At 41.9% G+C, this 20,306-nt stretch overlaps 1 protein-coding gene across 6 annotated transcripts in view; it reads left to right on the top strand.

Moving 5' to 3' along the window:
• The window catches only part of CELF2 (CUGBP Elav-like family member 2), a 377,540-nt gene that overhangs the window by 122,939 nt on the left and 234,295 nt on the right, over nucleotides 1-20,306 (top strand). Inside the window, exon 1 of one of the 6 annotated variants that reach the window (XM_051635644.1) lies at nucleotides 10,088-10,285. The exons of 4 other annotated variants lie outside the window; for them this stretch is intronic. In XM_051635644.1, the coding sequence (XP_051491604.1) occupies nucleotides 10,212-10,285 (74 nt within the window). In that variant the 5' untranslated portion in view covers nucleotides 10,088-10,211. Of the gene's footprint in view, nucleotides 1-10,087; nucleotides 10,286-20,306 lie in introns of those variants that run through there. One more of the 6 variants, XM_051635653.1, reaches the window with a different exon arrangement.

The raw sequence follows: 20,306 nt of genomic DNA, 5'->3' as shown, positions 1-20,306 counted from the left end.
AAAGGAGAGTATTCAATTAATATTCATATCTAGAAGTTTTACTGCAAGTGTAGATTGTGCTTGAATACTTAAGAAGTCATTCAGGAGTGAATCAATACTAATTATTGTAATCAGGAGGGTTAATTAGCTGAAGATGCTGCTGATGGAAAGTTCACTGCTTACAGCCCTGAAAACACCTAAGTTGATGAAATCTGAAAGCAAGATGTCTAAGAGGACTTTGTATGGAGAGAAAAGCTTGGCTTTCCTTTGGCATTTCAAGAGCCAGTTGTTCCAAAGGGAAAACATAGCTTGTACTTTGTTTTTTGCATGATATTAATTCAGAGGGTATCAGAAGATGCAACTAAATCTGTCTTGAAGATATTTTGTGGTAGTTTCTCATTAAATGCAAGTACCATTTTGGATAACCTGTACTGTCTCTGCAGCATTCATTTGTAGATTACCATAAATTAATATGGATAATCTTATGCATTTGAAATCTTGTTCCAGCTCTGTTATTGGGAACAGTTATTTTATTTTTTTATTTATTTACCATTGGCGTGCAGGCACAGGATCCTTATGTGGTGTATGTACATAATTTGCACGTACTGTGCATCTAAAATACAGGTATAGATCTGTGTGCATATGTGCACATATGTTTAAACATGTTTTCATTGATGGGTGTTTATTTCTATAGTCCTGTGCCCTCAAAACTCCCACGCAGTTTCCGTCTGCAAAGAAAAGAATGCAACTACATATAATTCAGACCACAGTTATTGAACAAGTAGTTCATGAAATTTAAGTTAGATGGTAAGGAATAAAGACAGAAAAGAATCGACTGAAGAAAATCCTTTCCCCTTAATTAGAGCCTTTGTGTTCCTAAAAGTGAGCATTACTGAATTCAAGCAAAATCTAGCTATACAAAATCTTTCTTACAAGTGAATTGCAAGATTTTTCTTTATCACTGGGCATTTTGAGTTGTTTTTTTTCCCCTAGTTACATCTATTAAGATTATAACCGAGAGAAACATCTGGATGTTTATTTGAGAAAAAAACAAAACAACCACAAACAAACACAAAAAAACCCTCTCAGTCCCACACACACACACTCACATAACCCCCCCGAAGTCAAGAGATGCTTTCAGAGGAAAAAAATCCTGTTTCAAAACACATCCTTCTTTCCCCTCTAATGACATTAGAGATTATCACGTGCAGGTGCTATTTATCTTTGCAACTGCTTTCCTATGACTGTTTTACTGCTTCCAACACATTTACTTGTATGTCAGCCATAGAAAAGGTAACTGAAAATGGCAGCTGTTGAGAAAGCATGTCGCCATGCCTGGAATGACATGCATTATCAGGGCAGCAGGAGTTGCTGGCTCTACAGCCCATTTCTACTTGACCTGCTGAATGATTGGCTGCCTAGGATGGGGATGAATCACTGGAGTTTATGAAACAGGACCACTGGCATCCTCACAGAGGAAATAAAAACAGATTTATTTTTTTTTTTCCCTCCGACACTCTTGCAGTGGCAAAAACCTTGTTTTGTTTGTTTTGCTTTGCTTTTGTGTTATTTTCGCCCTGCAGCGGAAGCAAGTATGTCAATGAAAGTCACTTCAATACTGCTCCTAGCAAGTTAATGGTGCACTGAAGGTTAACTATATTGGATAGAAGGAGGTAGAAATTTTCCAAAACTTGGAGTAAATCCTGATCTGGACCCCAATTTCCCCATCTCTCACTTCAGTCTTGAGACTGGGATAGTATAGCTAGTAACCAGCTCGAGCAGGATGTAAAAAAGAATTTTAGCTGTTCTTACACACAACTTTATTTTCTCTGATAGTCGTAAGATCAGTGACCATTTTGTGGGCTAATATCAGACAGATCCATCTTCCAGGTTTCTGAACTAGTGGCTAAATTGACATTTCTGGAAAGCATTGACTCCCAAATTTGTACTCAGTTTCTAGGTGGCTTGTGAAATGATATTATGCATTAAGCCCACATTACCAGATTAGGCTCTTATGAATCGGTGTTTGTAGGAGAGTATCGTAGGTCTGTGAACCTGCCAGTACACTGACAAGACTGACACAGTGTGGATCACAAGCTGCCCTGCAAAATGCAGCCAAGTTAAAATGATCCTTCTATTTCAATTAAAACATGCAAAATTGTGTTAGGGGGTGGGGTAAGGAGAAAATTACTTGCTCGTCTCTGCACGTAGCACACTTGGTGGATGATGTGTTAACCTGTGTCCCTTGTTCAGGTGAAATAACCTAGTTTTAAGTTAAGTCTCTGATTCAAAGGAATACAGTTACCAAAAAAATTGCTTAGGAAGTTTTAAATATGGCACTTATATGAAGATAATGCTTTCTGCCATTATGTTAGAGAGGGTTCTTCTTGAGTCTTATGCTTTGCTGCCTAAGCTTTTTCTCCACTAGTTTTGAAAAGCAATTTGCATGCTCACATATGCTATTAGACTTTTTCACCTTCCTCCCAATAATTGAGCAGTGGCTGCTGCTGGATGCTGGAGAGGCTGCAGCACTTTTGTTATTTAAGGCACAGCCTTCCCAGGTCTCTTGCAAGGCTTCTGAGACAGAGGAGGGCAAACTTTCACTGGTGAGAAGGGTGGCAACGGGAACTGTTGCTTGTGCCCTCCGGTGTGTGAGGGGTAAATGCTGTCCTTGCTCCGGAGTTCCCATGGCAGCAAATCAGCAGGTCATCTTCAAGAGCAGCCTTTGAGAATGCCAGACAACAGTCTGTCACTGGGAGGAAGATAGAGCAGAGGGTTGGACAGGGGGAAAAAACTGATAGGAAATCAGAGTGAGGATACAGGCGTTTACTATCCCTTTTAGACAAATAGAGGAGTGAAGAGAAAAGCAAGGGCTCCCCAAACGTAGATCATCTGGAAACGGAACCTTGCAAGTGTAGATAACTGTGGATGATATGATAGCTGTGCTACGGAGCAAATTTAAGATTCAAATCCTGCACCTGCTCTCCCTGGAAGATGCAGGTCAGCATCTGAAGAATTGAGGCCCTCTAGAAAGGAAACAGTGTATTATCAGAAAACTTAAATTCTTAGGGACTTGATTTTCAACTGTAACAACCTTTTGGTTTCATTTTCCTTCTCTTCTGCCTAAAAATGATCTATTTTGAGCTATACTGCGAGGAAGAAGCTCATTCTAAAGCCTGAGAATTTGCCTGCATCATTTCAGCCCACATTTAATTTTAATGAGAGAGTTATATAACCCCCTTTAAAAATAACAAAACAGTGACAGAACTGCATCAGCAACATCAGGTGTTCTGCAGTGCTGCTCCAGTGAATCATATGGAGATTTGTCTGTGCACGGCTGATGAGCATACATTTAACTCAGATAACCCCCACCCGCCAAATATAGCAATTCAAAGTGATTAAATTTTTTCCTAAGGAGCCTTTCTCACAAAGGGATGTCAAACTAGATCCCTGCCCTATGAACCCCATTGTTTCAGCTTTTTTCTGTTACAAAATTGTGTTATCAATGAGTTGGATTTTTTTAAAAGTTGCAAATTAATTGTGGCTCTACTGAAGCGAAGCATTTTCAGTTAAACACCAAGTTGGGTTTAATGTTTTGCTTCAGAAAATACAGACAGTGTTCCTGTTTGTTGTACTGAGCCTGAGATCTCCGAAATTGTTGAGAACAGCTTGTTGAACAGGCACCTCTGGGAGTAATAGACATATGACTTCATAAATGTTCCTTTCAGAGAGAGAATTTTGGGAAAAAATTGAATCAGTGATTTTGAGACTGGTAAACATCTTGGCTGGGATGTAGTCCTTGACTCTAGGAAGTCCCTCAGCCACTGGTTGCTGGAAGGTGGGATCACGATGCACTTGCCATACCCATGCTCTTTCTCTTTGCATCCATTACAAGACATTATCAGAGGGACTAGGTGGACCTTTGGATCTGACCTACGTATCAATCCTTACAGTGTTCATTTAGGAAGAAAAAAAAGCCAACAAAACCTGGTACAATGCAATTTTCCGCACGTGTGAATGCCTTACATTTCTTGCAGGAGCCTCTTCTTTATGTCCTTCGTGTCTGAGGTTTAATGGATTCTGTCTGCGGGAAATAATGATGTCAAACAAAGATAGTTACTTTACATCTTATCAGGGTGATTGTTTGTTATTTTTGAGGAACGAGATGTATTCTAGGCACTTCATGAACAAATTAAGAAAAGAACTTAAATTTCCTACCTTAAAGATGCTACAGTTTGAGCATAAGGTGAGATCCATTTGTTTGCAGTGAAAAAGAAAGAGCAGCACATGGTAGAAGTGAATGAGAAGGGGAGACGGAGGTTAACCTTATGAAGATCCTGCTGTTAGAAGTGGCGTGCAGTCAGTTAATTTAGATGTTGTAATAAAGCCCTCAGATTTATTTACATTTTTAAAAATAAGTCTTCTTTTGGCTTTCTGTCTCTTTTGATGTCCCATACTGAACTTCTTGCCTTGCTGATTCCACATTAGAACTTCACACTTGTCTTTGCCTGTTGCTTTTGGAGTTGGAGCTGCCCTCCAGCATCACCAGTAGTTTGCTGTGTTCAACCCATCCTCACCATCCACATCTCTCCCATGAACCAATCTCCCTAGATGGGCAAAAATCTTCAGAAATTTCAAATGTATATAAAATGAAGGAGGTTTTTGTGTCTTCTAGTAGTTGTTCCTGTGGGTTTGGATGGAGGGGAGGCAGTTTTTTGGTTACAGAAGGCCTTTCTCTTGCCCCGCAAAGGGAAAAGTGGGGCTCTTACATGTGGTGAGGATGAAGCAACACAGACAAGACCACCAGATGTGTGATTCCTCCTATCCTAAGTAATACGAGATTACACTTTTTTCCTGTGAAGATAATATAATAGCCAAATCCAACAGCATTAAGTTCCATCTTCCAGTGTTGTTTGGAAAGGTGCCCTTTTTTACCATAAATAATGTGCCTGCTGTCTAGTAGGAAATCAGTTCTGTCCAGTTCATACAATGCTCCCGTTTGTCTCCTGGTTGCATGGTGGTTGCTGATGGAATCAGTCAATGGGTGAAAAGGTGGTTCATTAAAAAAAAGAAAAAAAAAAAAAAGAGTAAGAAAGAGTCAATGCCTGTTGTCAAGTTGAGATAAGACTGGGTTGACAAAAGTCTTGGTCTTGTGTCTGTAGGCACAAGGCACTACACAAAGGCAACACCTACAGATCAATAGGGACACTCTTCAATAGGGCTGTAAATAACAGGAGGGTAAGACTTGGTCTTGCAAATATTTACTTGTTACTACTTTGCTTTAGTATTTGCTAAATGCAGTGCTGAGCACCCTGGGTAGCCCAGCTGGATCAAATGGTACTGACCAGGTCCTGCTCAGCACTGCAGGATTGGACCTTATCCTCATGACCGACCATGCCAAGTATTTGCATGCTATTAGCAAAGTAGGGTGTTCCTCCAAATTAAAGGCCTTTCCTAAAAGCCCTCCAGCACGTGTAGTGTCTGCTTTCTGCAATAAAATCTTGACTAATTGTTTTTGGAAAGATTAAGTTATTACCCGCAAAATGGAACAAAGGCCTTATACCCACAGTGGGATGAAGTCACATCTTCAGTGGTATAAAATAGGAAGAAAAAAAAAGTACTGAGTAGGAAGTTTTACTATAGCAACCAGAGTTTACATAATGTCAATGTGCTTCAAGTGAAAGCTCTAGAAATGCTTAATTTGAGGTACCTTTTCACAAGGCTAATTTTAAATTACGTTTATTTCTGAAATTTACTGATTAGCTACAATAGCCTACAGAAGCGGGGCGGGCTCACAAGAGGATGAGGTCTGAATACTTAAAATTCATTGATCAGCTTTAACCCATAATTAAATTTTCTTTTTTAAAGGATTTTGGTTATAAATAAATTGGTTTAGTTCTCAAAATATGATGAAGGGGAGACTGTTGTACGTTTGGTTTCATAAATAAAAAATCCTTACTGAAAGGTTAAGGCTTCACAATGCAAAACTTTATTCCAATGTTAGATCTAACTGGCAAAGGTGGATTTGTTACAAATGATCAGAATCTTCACAAATAGAAAAACAGTGCAGAATTTGGTCCATTACTGTTTTGCCACTCAAAGACATGCACTAGTTTTGTTCTAATTGTTCACAGCACTTAGACCGTTCATTAGCTCTGCCCAAGTGCTTTGAGTGACTTGTACTTGTGTGCTTTTTTTTTTTAATATATCCTTTTATTTTTTTCCCCTTTCTTGCCCCCCTAGAAGTCTGGTAGTAAAAGTTATTCTGCTTCTTTATAGGCAGGTAAGCTCACGTCCCACCGCACAAACCAAAAACCTCTATTTTCTGCTCTTAGCCATGCTACTACTTTCAGGCTCATGGTTTGCCTGGAAGGTTATTTCTTTGTGAAAGATAGTGAACACCTCATTTGCATTCACTAGCTCTATCTATACCAGATTTCTTTTTCCCCTTGCATTAGTGGAAGATCCTGAGTGAAGTCATTTGAGCCCGCTCCAAATTTACACCGCTGTCGCTGAGCTCTGCTTCTGCTGCCTCTGTTAGAAACTTGCTTTGATGCCAGAGATAAGCTGAATCCCAAGCATGTTCATTGGCTTAGGGGAGAATAAAGCTGAGGATTTGAACTCTTCATGCTGCCCTGCAGGCTTGGGAGAGAGTGAAGTCATTTGGAAACTCTCCCTTGAAGTGCCTCCAATGGTAGCATTTCCTTGGCCTGAGATTGGGGGGCAAGTTGATTAGAAGAATGGCAACTAAGGAAAGGGTGAGGAGGGGGTCTGGAGAGGGGACAGGATGTGAGCTCCATGCTGAATTTGGGTGCAGGATCTGGAAGGGAAGAGGTGTCTGCTCTCTTTGTCATTCACGGATTGAAAGCCACAGGCAGTGATGTCACAGTGAGCTCATAGACTTGACAGCAATCCACCACTCAACCCATAGCTTTCCTCAGCTGAACTTCTTGTGGGTTTTTGCTGTTTGTTTTCTCTGAAGAGGTGTTTGGTTTTCAAATGTTGAGTTGTTTGGAGAAATTGCATATAGCTCTGTGTTTGAAAAGCTCCTTGAGCGGTGATTAACCTGCTAATGTGAGGTGGAATTGCTTCATCTGCCCTGCTTACATGTATGGAGAAACTGAGTCACAAAGAGTAAATGATGCTACTGTGGCAGCAAGTGGGGTCTGGGCCTCTGAAATGAGGGGAGGCAACATTTGTAGCTGGAATAGGATTAAAGCCTGAGAATTGCTGATTCCAAATTCCAGGTTCCTTCCTCAAAACTGCCATATGCTCCACCAGCTGAGAAAGCTTAATATCGGCAGGCAGCGATAGCACAGCAATAATGCAGCTCCTCCAAGCCAGTGTTTACATCTATTGTCCGATTTATGCTGTAAAAATTAATGCAGCTTCATTTGCCATCCCCTTTCCTCATATCTCTCTGGTAATGGATCAAAATTTCCATTTTTGCTGTTGTTTTTGATAAAAGTTGCTATTTTGCACACATGTGCTGATCAAAAAACTGGTTTTAATGTTACGAATAACAGAGCTGAGCCTGTAACAGTGTGAAACATTCAGGGGTTTTGGTCGTTGTTTTTCCTTACCCTCTGTGTTCGAGAGTTAATACATACACAGACACTACATAATTTATGTTTGAGAATCAAATTCTTCGAATGCAGTTTCTCCCTATAAGCTCTCCTTCAGTCATATCTCAGTATCTTTAATAGAAAGGGCTTCTTTTTGCATTTGACCCTGTTCTTGCCTCTAACTTTTAAATGGCAAAAGCAAATGTGCTTTGAAAAGTGTGTTACACTGTAGTTGTTAAATAAAGCAATAACCTATGCACTTGTAATGCTTTCTCTATGACCTACTTACATACTACTTCACCCTCCTTATAGTATGATTAAAAGCTGCTTTGAATCCACTATTCCCTCAAGGGATTTGAGGCTAGAATTTAACAAACTGCTGAGAAGGCTTAAGTCAGTAAGAGGGCTTCCCTACAGCTTCTTCCAGCTAATTCATATGTAATTAAAAGGAAAATAAATATTTCAAAAGAACATACGTTTTAATGAAGCATTTTTAAGCACTTATACCTTGTGAAATGGGGCAAATTTATAAAGATCTCACTTTTCCATATGCAGATTTGAAGCAAAATTATTTGTGATTCTCTCCTCCTCCCTGCTTTGCATCCTGCGCAAAGCGTGGATTTACTTCTCAGTCAGCAGCAGTGGGAAAGTGGTCCTTAAAAGGGACAGGCTGGTGAGACTGAAGTCCCTTCAATTTAACATGTACCCAAAAAAATGATGATGAAGAGGTACAGATCCAGCCACACAGGGTGAAGTTGAGGTGGAGACTTCATACTTAAAATAATATCTTCATCCTCACTGAGCTGCCCGTATTTCTTCAGAGCTAAAACCTGCCCCTTCTGCAGTGGCAAGATTTTGAAATTGAAAGTTAATCCAACTCTGCTCTGGGCTGGATTAACCACCATGGAGGCCTCAGATCAAAACCCAGGTGGCTGCATCCAGCTGGAGAAAGTTGTCCTGATTGCAACTTTGCACTTATTTTTTTTATTTGCTGCATAGTCCTAAGATGGGTCATGTCAAGGAATCACCATTAATTTAGTAAAGAGGAGCCATAGCTTTGCTTTGTGCATTTCTACATAGATGTTTAGGTGTCATGGTGATGAGGACAGTATGTGAACATACAGAACAGAGCAGATTAATAACACTATAGCTATCTGTTCAGGATTGCAGCTGTCCTACGGGGATTATGCTGAGGGCCAAGTGAACCTTTTCTTTCTTTAGACTTGCAAAGTAGGCAAAAATTTTAGCAGCCCGAGGGTTTTTTCTTCCTGTTTAAAGTGGAAAAATCTCTTAGTGCAATAAAACGGACTCTGAAAATTTGCCTGGTCTGTATTTTTATTATCAAATCAACACAGGTCAAAATTCAAAGCAAACTTGGCCTAACTGGTAGCATATTTATGTGTTGGTCAACTTCATTTTAGAATACTCCTTGAAAAAGTTGGCGAGTCACAGTTTTTTATTTGCTTTTGCTAATTTTTTCAAGCATTGATTATCCGGAAGAAATGAAATTATAAAACCTGGAGGGAGATTCAGAAGGAGAAGCACACACACAATGCTGAGAAACGTTCTGTCTGTCTAGACTGCTCCGATCATCCAGTAATCTTCGTAAATATGTTAATACACTTTTGCCTGGAGCTGCTTTGTATTGAAGCAAGTAGGTTTTGGAGATGCAAAGCCGAATTTATACAGATTTTCAGGGGGCGGTAGCGTGGGGAGGGTGGCTCCAGCTCTTTGTATGTGTGGAATTTGGTGTGTCTTGGTGGTGTCACTTCTGTGTGCCAGCTGTGGCCAACTCTCGAGTGCAGCGGGGTTGGGCACGGGCTCTTGGCAGGTTACAGCCAAGAGGAAGGATTTATAGTCATTACTTATTTAAATCCCTATTTTTGATCAGTGAGGACAGAGTTACTCCTAGTCTCTCGCGAGCCAGTAACATCACTCGGAGCGTTTCATGGGTGCCAAGGTCTGAATAGCAGGAATTTGAGTAGGGAGAGCCTGTACTGAGCAACCTGCCGAAACGTTCCCAGTGCCTCCCCAGTTTGGCAGCGGCGACCGTACTGGGAAGAACTCGGTCTGTGCAAACCACTCGCGTGTTCTGTTAGAAATGTCAGCAGCGGGTCCCCGGCTGCTGGCTCCGCTTGTCCCTCCGAACGCGCTCGATGCACACCCGAAATGTGAGCGTGGGGCAGGGCGGGGAGCGCAGCTGAGGTGGCCGGGGGGGGGTTCGGGAGGGCTCTTCCTGTCCTCCCACGTCGCTTCGCTCAAAGTTTGGCCGAGCGCTGCCCGCGGGCGAGGCGGTGCCGTGACCCCCAGCCTCGGGGAGGGGTCCCCCCCCAACCCCCGGTGTCGGTGCTAGGCCTCTCCCCGGGGCGGCGGGCCCCGCCGGGGGCTCAGGGGTTAACGGGGATCCGCAGCGGGGAGATGGCTCCGCCTTCCCGCTCAGCACCTGGCGCTCCACCGACAGTTGCCTCAGCAGTCGATTTCGGAGGGGATTGGCGGAAAAAAAAACCAAGAGGGGGAAGAGAAATGTGACAACTGCCGGGGCTGGCGGCTGCCGCGGGGAGGCCTCCGCACCTGTGCCTGCCTCTCCGCCGCCCGGCGCAGTTGTGGGATCCGCCGAGCCCCGCCGCATCCTCCCTCCAGACCGCCGCGGCGCGCCCGAAGCCCAGCATGACTTCTTCGTTCAAGCTGGATTTCCTTCCGGAGATGATGGTCGACGGCCGCTTGCTGGTCTCTGACAGAATGTAAGTGCTGGCGGGGATGCTGCCTGCTACCCCCCCTCCCCAACCCAGCCCCCTGTCTCCGGTAGCCCCCGCCGCCCGGCACTGAGCCCCCGCCGCCGGGTGCGGGGCTTCAGCCGGGTTCCTCCCGGGCCCCGTCCGCCCTTCCACGGGAGGCGAAGGAGGTCCTGCCCTCTCCCTCCCGCCCCCCGCCCTTTTTTTTCTTCCCTCTTCCAAAGTCACTTGGTGGTCTCCGTCTTGTGTCCCCTCCCGCCCCTCTCCCCAAGAGGCAGCAGCTGGGTGTTTAGTATTCCGGTAGGTCGGTAAAGGCGGGCGGGGGGCGGCAGGGTGAGGTTGGGGTTTATAGGCTGCTGATGCAACGTGGAGAAACGCACAGCGATCGCGCATAACTGAGTGCGCTTCTGCTCCGTGCCCGGCGGGAATTCCTGCACAGGCACTTGTCCCTTGTCCCCAGCCCGGACCCACCCCTGCTACCTCAGTCCTTCCCCGGCAGAGTAACTCCCCCTCCCCCTTGCAAAAGCTTCGTTGGTTTTCAAATTCAAATAAATCTTAAACATCCACTGGGAGTTAACACCAGGCAGAAAGCAAGAATTTTTCTCCTTTTTTTTTTTTTTTTTCTTTCTTTTTTTTGATCGTGCCCCTGACAGCTGCCTGGTACGGAGAGTGTTAATTAGGGTGAGGATGGTTGTTTTACATGCAGTTGAACTGGGGGTGAGATTTATCAGAAGGCGCTGAATGCTGGAATTTCAGCAAGAGAACTATTCCCCTAGCCCGCCTCTGCTCTATTAATCTCGATCTGAAAGTTTCTGTTATCATTCTCTTGGGCATTGCCAAATGACAGGGATTTTCAGGTAACCTATGCCTTATGTGAAAAAATAAAAGCCAAGAAAGGGGGAAATAATCACTTGCTGAAAGATGCGAAGGCTGAGGACTGTGCTGCCTTTTTACAGTATCCAAAATGTCTTTTATTTTGTTGCTTTTTCTTCTTTCATCAGGATGACAAATGTGGTTTGAGTTAAATTAGAATGAAGCAAGAGGCTTTGGCATTGACTCTGTACTGGAGCTATTCTGGTTGAGGCAGCACTTAACTTACAAGTGTAAATAAACCCGTGTGTGCAGCAGAGACTGTCACCTGCGATTTGCACAAATCAGGTTGCATACCGTGGCCCCATCTAAGACTATTCAGAGTTTTATTGCCTTCTTTACTGGCAACCAAACTTTCTCCGAAGGTTGGAGTGCTTTCGCTTGCACCAGCAATGTTCTGCATGGAGATATTCAGTGGTGGGCAGTTGTGCAGGCAGCTGAGATTTAGCAAGTGGGTGGGAGAAGGGAGGGAGGCAGGGGGAGAACATACTTGGTGTGGATGTCTTACACTATTTTTACAGTCCTTGAAGGACAGCAAAGTGTTTGTGTAAATGCTGCCCCTTGTCTGTGTTTTGTGGTCTTAAATTCAGACGAGTTCTCTGCTGTGTTTTGTTTTTCCTATTGTAAGAGCCCTGTTTTTCTTGGCACCAGTCAGTTTTGGAAAAGGTGCTGTATTTCTCTTTTGCATAAAAATTGCATGGGTTTGACTATAAGGGTACAAAGTTGCAGCTGAACATTCACATCCCTTGGTCTGCAGGTACTTGCCACAGCTGAGCTTTCCCTTGTTTTCATCCTCTCAGCTTTGATTAGACTCTCTACCTGCTGTCCTTCAAGGCAGTCAGAAAAGATACTGCTAACAAATATCTCCAAGCTCAAAGGCACTATTAACTGTGGCTGATGATGCCCTGGTGTCACTTAGGCTTATATAACTTTATCTCCAAGTTGCCCCTGGAGGAGGGAGTACCATGTCAAACTCTTCCTTCTGCATTGCTATCTTTATGCTCCTGTTCTCCGGGAAGCATCCATAGCATTCCAGCCCCTAAGATCCTGTGATTTTGTCATTCAAAACCTGCCTGGACACGTTCCTGTGTGATGTGCTCTAGGTTATCCTGCTCTGTCAGGGGGGTTGGACTAGATGATCTTTCGAGGTCCCTTCCAACCCCTAAGGTTCTGTGATGCTGTGATTCTGTGAATGTGTTTTAACACAGCTTGAAACACACTCAGTGTTCATCAGATGCAGATCTTAACGTGTGTCCAAAGAAACACAAATTAGGGATATGTCAGCTTCTGAGTGGGTCTCTAAATACGGAAGTTTAATAATGAAGTTGTTAAACGCACATCCTTTAGGATCTGGTGCTGGTTCCTCATATGGTTTGGGAGGGACTTTGTGATCTGTTGAAGAAAAATAAGTTTGTCTCCTGCATCATCATTGGTCGTGTTGTGATGCGCTTCTTTGTGTTAATCAAGCTTTGCTTTGCTAGTGATCTAAGTAATTGTTAAGATGTATGATTCCCAGGGTTCATGTGTCATTTAAACAAATTAATACAGAGGCTAAATTGCTATTAACTAAGGGAGCTTCTGTTCCTAAAAAAGAATAAAAACTGGAAACTAAATGCTGTCTGTGGAAGCTTTGCTACACTCCCTTTCCAAAACTCTCTAATTCGCTATTTAAAACATGTTTGTTTTCTCCTTCTTGCCAAATGGTCCCATACATTTATTTGCAAGTCCCCAGGTCTCTGGACTCATCAGTGCTGACGAGAATGCAGTTTGATTATGCATAAGGGGTCAGAGGCCTGGATGCACCTTACCCTTGAGCTGGCCCAGCCCAGGCGAGCAGTCACAGGCCAGCAGCGCTGCGCAGGGTGGCACAGTGCGCGGCAGAGCCCGCTCAGAGTTACAGGGCTGCACAAAACTTTTAACCTCGCCATCTGGTCTCGCCGTTGAGTATCGTTTAGTTCAGTCCTTAGCAGAAAGGCATTTCCTATTTTAGAGCGGGGCAATTAGCAAGATGTATGTAAAACTCTTCTCGTTTTTCACAGTGGAAATTTGCAGAACTAGATTTTTTAAATTTTTGTAGGGTTTTGCCTGTGGCATATCAGATGTTTTAAGAAATCGGCCCTATACTGTATCACTTACATTCCCCTTGTTTATATGTTTAAAAGCTCTTCGTAAAAGGAATTCTTTCAGGACCATCCTTTTTTTTATTTTTTTTTTTTTTTTTTTTTTTTTCAACAAGCAACAGAGGAGAAACACTTTTATCTCTGTGAGGCTGTTTAGTGCTCTTAAATGTGGCTTCCTTCCATATTTTGCTGATGTTATTAAGTAACTAAATATAAGTAAAATCGAACATCAGGTACTTTGACTCGACTAGTATAATTAAACTCTAGGCATGGCATCAGTGTACCTGGTTAGTAACCAAATGGCAATTTGACTAATGAAAGTTCATTAATGAAATGGCATTGGGAAATAGATTTTTTAGGATATGAAGCGTAAAGAAGTATAAACTTTTGTTCTTGAGGGCAAGTTAAATACTCTAGCTGTTGTAGAGGCTTCCAAGGAGACTGCTTGATTAGAGCTCTAGTTAAAGGATCAGAAATTAGGTTTCATTACGTTATTCGTTGCCTATGTGTGTTACCTGAGTGGAAGGAGCAATTTTGAAGAAATGGCATGGGCAGAAATGTGTGTGTGTATATTTTGGCAGGGCAGGAGAGGGTTAATGGTTGCTAAGTGCAGTTATAAAATATTAGTTCAATGTAATTTGCTTAGTAATTTCACTGACTTACATGTAGATGCCAACTGGATGGTTGTGAAGTGGCTGCTTTGAGGATTAAATGCTCATCGTAGTAACCCCCCACGTTGATTTCTGCAATACCACCAAAGATTTTCTTTTCCATGATACACATTCCACTGCCTGGAATTACCTTTAACGTAAAGGAGTAATAGTGTTTGTTATCACCCAGACAAACTCAAATTTCACTTTAATTTTTGATACTGGGTATAATGTCAATAAAATACATTATACTTGAAGCAGTCCACGTGCAACTGCATGGGTTCCATGGTAATTATGCATAAATGTAGTTACGTCTTTGAACTCTTGCCTCTTTTTATCTGTGATGAGTCAAAATCAGATATATGTGCAATATGCTGATTAAAATGGCAGTGAAAATAAATTTTCAATACTTTTTGTTTGTTTGTATTTATTGTTTAAATAAATAAGGGATGTTATTATGCACAGGCATTCTTGCACTTTAAAAAAACAAAACTTGTCCTTCTGCTCCAAACCTGAAAAGTAGGACTTTTTCCAGCATAAACTGGAGGCAATAAAATTAACTTTTTTTCCCAGACTTCACCACAGGGAAAACTCAACATACTGTCAAAAATAATTTCTCAACTATCCAGGTATTTTTATATGTAGAATATCAAACCTTTCATTGCTAACTGAAAATGGATAGCTGGGTATCAGCTATTTAAGTCCATAGCCTCATCCTTATACTGGCATTTTATACTGTGACTTGTTACTGAAGTTACTTGCATGCCAGATTCCTTGGGCCACTACTGAGGAAAAGCAAAGCAAAATAAAATTCTCCTCTTTTGACAAAGTGCTTCAGAAAGGAGAATGTTGATTGAGTAATTAAGGTTTCATGTTGTTCTTCTCTTCATCACCTTTTCTAGTAACTGCCTAGAACCCCTTTCAGTATGTAACCTACAATAACTCTCAGCACATTAATATTTAAATATACCTTCCACTTCCTATGATATGATCTCCCAAGTTTTGAAGCCTCCCCCACATGTATTCATCATCCAAATTAATCATCAGTTATGATTGCTTTTAAAAACTTTGATAACGCTAAATATTTCATTGGCATTTTAGGATGTTTGATATGTTACGAACATTCGAACTATGCAAATGTCATAATTAATTAATAGATTAATATAAAAATATTTGACCCAAGTGATACAGGGGAAAAATATTTTAGTTTTTAAAAGCTCCTGGAATGCATTTTGGCAAGACAGCACTCTAGAGAAAAATCATTGTATTATATTTTAGGCATATAAAACCCTCTTTTAATAAAGCAGAGAGGTGATTTTATTTTTTTTTTTCTTCATTTCTACAAACTGTGTTTCCTATAGTGGATTATTTCTTGTGTGTTCCTATAATTGCAAAGTATATTGCATCACCTGGCGTCCTTTCCTTTGATTAAAACAAGCTATTGGCAGGGCAAGGTTAACCAGAGGCTAAAGTCAGAAAATAGAGAAGACAGGTAGAGAGCGAGGTTAAGCTTTCCTTAGCGAAGAAGTGGGAAACCAGGAGAAACCTTCATAGGTGGAAGAAAAATGCAGGAACAAGAATGCCTATTTGGAAAATAAAAACTAATTAGAGCAATAAATGTAATGTTCTCAAGTAATTGTGAAATAATTATTCCCCTTTAGAATCATCATACTTTAATTGCTTTCCCCCCGCATTCCCGTGTTCTGCGTGCCTATGGAAGGGAAGTGAAGCACTTGTGTACCCTCCAGGATTTCATTTTTCATTTGCAGTAAGCTGCTGGCTTCCTCATAAAGGTTTTCAGAAATATGTTACCTTAAATGCTGTCATGTTCTTCCATGTGGTGTTATATAAAAACGGTGAATGGCAGATGCCGAAGCTATAAATTCTCTCCTATTGTCCAGATAAAGCACCTCGAGGTTTAGTTGTGCAGTTTATCCATCCTCTGTATCACAGATTTATAATCAATCTCCCATTTTCATTGAGACTGTTATTTAAATAGACATACTTCAGCAGTGTATTCTCTTTGCTCACAGCTTGATCCTTGGAAAATCGGCTGACAATAGTTTAAAATTATAATATTAATAAAGAGGAGATCATCTGGCCTTCAAAATGACATCTGAAAGCAGCTTCTGTTTTGTGTTAAATCTTAATTACTGTATTTAAATGAATGCCTAAACGAGCCAATTCACAAAGGAGTTTCCTACTGTACCAATCATGCCTGTTTGGTACATTGTTTTTTTCAGTCTTCTATGGATTTATACAAATATAAAAAACAGTCTTTGTTGAAGAGAACAGCTACGTTTTCTCATCTCTTACAATTTTGCTGAAGAAGACTGAGAGTCTTGAGTCTGGTCTCTGCCTTGGGACACCTTCTCCCTTGCCTGGCTGCCCTTCCCTATCAAATGGTGGCCATACTTGAAGCCAAGTTCAGAAGCAGTGCTCCAAAAGAAACATTGGTGCAAGGGCAGCAGGAAAGGCTCCATGTCTTCCTTCCAAGTGTTATTTTGTGGGTTTACCCATCATTTCCTATCAGGAGCAGCATATTGTCACATCTGAGGGAAGGAGTTAAGGCTTAGGGCCGGGGAAAGACACCGTGCCTGTAAATGCAACAGCCCTGCTGCCTGTTCAGGCTGGAAGGGACATGATCATGTCCAGCTCTGCCCAGGTTAGTCTGGAAGAAGATAAATGTGTTCAGCTGTGCCCAGGTTAATCTGTAAGTAGACAATGGTGTCCAGCTGTGCCCAGTTCACACCGGTCCCTGCTGCCACCAGGGACATACTCATGCTCTGCTAAGGATACTAATTCCCTCCATGCTTTTGTCTTTCCCCATCAGCCTGTGCAAGTTGAGCCACTTCAGGTTTGCCAGAAAAACAACAGCAGCAGCAACCTGACTGTGTTGTTTTATGATTTTCACATCCCTCTTAATTTCTGTAAATTGTTCTGTGGCTCTTTCTCTGGGGATTTAAAGTTTCTGACTACTGTTATTTCAGAGATGCAGCCATTGATCTTTCATGAAAATGGCATTAGTGATCTACTGATTTTATTTTTTTAAAAAATATTATTTTCCTTTTTCCATGCAGGTTAGCATCATAAAGCAAATATAGTCCTGACAGAAAGGCCTAGCACTGTCTCCCAGCAGTGGCAGAAATTAATTGCAGTGCTAATTTACAGCTTTTTCTGTTTCTTGCCATTAAAATGTACTGGTCCCTAGCCAGCAGTGGGGGTGATGTATGGGTAAGAGACAGGCGATACCAGCTACACGCACCTTCCTAGGTGGGTGTCTCCTAGGTAGGAGGACAGGCAGTTCCTGCTGAACCAACTACAGCCCTTTCTATCCTAGACCATACTGTGCTTTTCCCTGTGCTCTGCTCCTACTTCCTACATCCTTTGGAGCAGTTCCAGTCTGATTGCAAGTCACAGCTGACAAGAGCTATTTTTTGTTTCCTAACCCTGAAAAATAATGACCCTTCATCCTCTTGATCCAAAGGTATGATGCTATCTTCTTATTTGACATACACACACTCCTCCCACTTCTTGCTTCTTAATGGCTTCACATAGGTAACTTGCTCAGAGACAAAAAATGTGATTAAAAAAATCCACAGCTTGCTTGACCCACCACTTGATGTGTCATTGACTCCAGACCTCAGTGGCTCTTGGTGCGGTGGCGCTGATGGGGCCTGGCCGGGTGCGAGATAAGCGCACTTCATTTGCCTGAAACAGACCCAGGTAATTGGTAGTTATTAACTTCTGGCAGAGGATAACTGTATTTGAAAATCTGCAAAATCAAGTGATCTATTCCCTTCATGTCCTTATTTATTTATTTATTTTCCCCTGGGTTATTCAATTGCTTGGATCTGTCAGCCTTCGCCTGCAATTCATTGCTAGGGAGAGAGACATCTGGCTATGCCCTTTATCATAAATGCTTTTTTTTTTCTTTTTAATATTTTACCATAGATGGACTGAAGAACAAGCATTAGGAGCCTGAAACATTGTTGAGCATGTTCCATGCCCAGTGGCTATCACTTAAAGAAAACTCTATTCTGTACTTGGTTTTCATACAAAGCACTTTAGAAATCACAAGTTAGGTGGCTGCAGTTTTACTTGGTTTCACCATGAGTTTAAGTAACTGCCTTGACGTGCCCTTCAGGGGAAAAAATAATCTGTGATTTATCTGCAGTGTTTATACAGAAACATATAGAAAAGCTGATCGTTTCATTACTCAGTAAATGAACTTTCACTTGCTTTTACTTCAGTTTAATTATTTTTTTTCATACTCTTAATTCCCCTATCCAAACTACTTTTACCCCCAGCTGTCTGGAAAAAAAAAGGGGGGAGAGGTGAGGGGGGGAGAAAAAAAAGTTCAGGAAGTTAGAGCGACTATTACTTTAGGTATGAATTTCATCTTTAAAATTGATTCTTGAAAATACTCTGGTTGGGGGCTGCTTCAGAGATTTCACCACAAAACCATACATGTGTAACTAAGGGATAGCCACAGGCAGTGATGGTGTCTCCAGAAGAAAAATTGCAAAACTCATGCCTCTTGTCCTACACTGACCCATAAAGTGTGACTTTGTCTTTGAAGCACTGAAGTTTTAGGATTGCAAGGTGAGCACTGGCTTTCTTTGGCATGTTCAGAATTGCCAGCTCCTTCTGGACATCAGTATTGAATGGGAGGAGAACAGGGGGAAGAGGAAGAAATAAAATTAGCATTTAATTTCACAGGATGTGGAAAATAGATGACAGGCATTTCTAAGAAAAAGAGAACATCTCTGGACACGTAAAGCCCTATTATCTGATCTTTTATTATCAGCTATAGCCCGCAGTCCATGTTCAAGCCAAACTTCCTGTGAGTTTATTGGAGCTTGGCTTGAAAGAGGAATGCATAATGCTGGGCTTTGCGTCCCATGCCAGGCTGTCCAGCTCTGAACCATGAATCACAATCATACAAATGTTTTTTTTCAGTCTTTTTCCCATCACTTGCTTCTTCGTGAACGTCAACACGGAAACGTGAGGCAGCTAACTTTTCAGATGCTATTCTACCTTGCTGGTTGAGTAAGTTGCTATCAGGTTGATGGAGTGGAAGATAAGTTGATTTTAATTTGGTGTGTGCTCTTTTGACGGTTGTTCATACATCTTAGGCTGGGATAAGGGTTTTCTTTTTTTCTTGAGGAACCTTTTCCCCTTTGCCAGAGAGAAGGATTCATCCAAATGCCTGAGGCCTCTCAGCTTTTACCAACAGACATCTCTATCATGTGGCTGCAGAAGACAGTGTACAACTTCATTTTTAAGTTGATGTGCTGGCTGGGAAGAAAAGGGTAAATGCAGAACTGTCATAATAGTGTTCAGATATAGTCAAAGAATGTCCAATAGTGTATTACAGATTTTTAAAACAATTGTGTTTGCCTGATTTCATTGTTGCTTAAGTGTAGCCTAGTATCTCGTGCTAGGCCATGTTTATCTTCAGGACAAGGCTGTGTAAAATAGGACAAATGTTCTTCTTACCATGCTTGTGTCTGTGCTGTTCTTCGGATATTTCACTGAAATGGAATGAAGCTTTGTATACTATATTACATATTGTAGAGCAGAATTACCTGGGGACAGATTCTGTGCATTTTTGAGCTTTCTTTCCTGCAACGGCCATTACAGTGCAGGCCTATGATGTTGACACGGGGTTCCTGGCTGTCACAATAAAAGTGAGACATAAACAACTCCTCAACATCATGTGAAAAACCTTCCTTTGAAACAACCATGTAGAAATTCATAGAGGAGTTAGATCTGATTTCCAGCCAGAAATACTGCTTACAATGCTTCATTTGGCCCAAGCAGTCTTCAACAGCACTGGCCTGTGTTTTCAAAGTGTTATTCCAAGCTCCTTTAGATCATTTCTCCTTCCCCCTGCATGTGCCGTTTATCAGCATCATTGTTGCCTGTGTGTCTTTGTTGAGGAACAGCAGGCTACTTGTAGCAAGAGATACACGCAGGGATTCAGAAAGGAGCAATTTTCAGCTTGCTAAGATGCCCATATTGCTACCTGGAATCTCTGCAGGAGCTAGAGACTTTTTGGCTTTTTCTATGCCTCTTTGCTCCCTCTGTCCTCACCTCCACATCAGGGGATACTTAGACTTCTTTACTTTGGTGGCCTACAGAGGATTTGAAGGTCTCCTAGCTTCCCCAAGCTCTCCATTTCTACTCAAGTGGGAAACAAAATGGAGAGGACTGCTGCTGACTTCAGCCAGCTGGGTCTCAGTTTTTTCCTGTTTGGTTTGAAGCCACAGATACAGAATGAATTTGGAGTTGAAAGGCCAGTTGCCATGCCCCTGGGTAAGATGAATGTTGTGTAGAGGAGATGTGCAGAAGAAAATGTGAGGAGAAAGGTACTTAGGCAGACTT

This window comes from Apus apus, chromosome 1, assembly GCF_020740795.1.
Source record: "Apus apus isolate bApuApu2 chromosome 1, bApuApu2.pri.cur, whole genome shotgun sequence".
NCBI lineage: Eukaryota > Metazoa > Chordata > Aves > Apodiformes > Apodidae > Apus > Apus apus.
The sequence above is the reverse complement of the archived record's forward strand: the minus strand, read 5'-3'. Positions and strand labels throughout refer to the sequence as shown.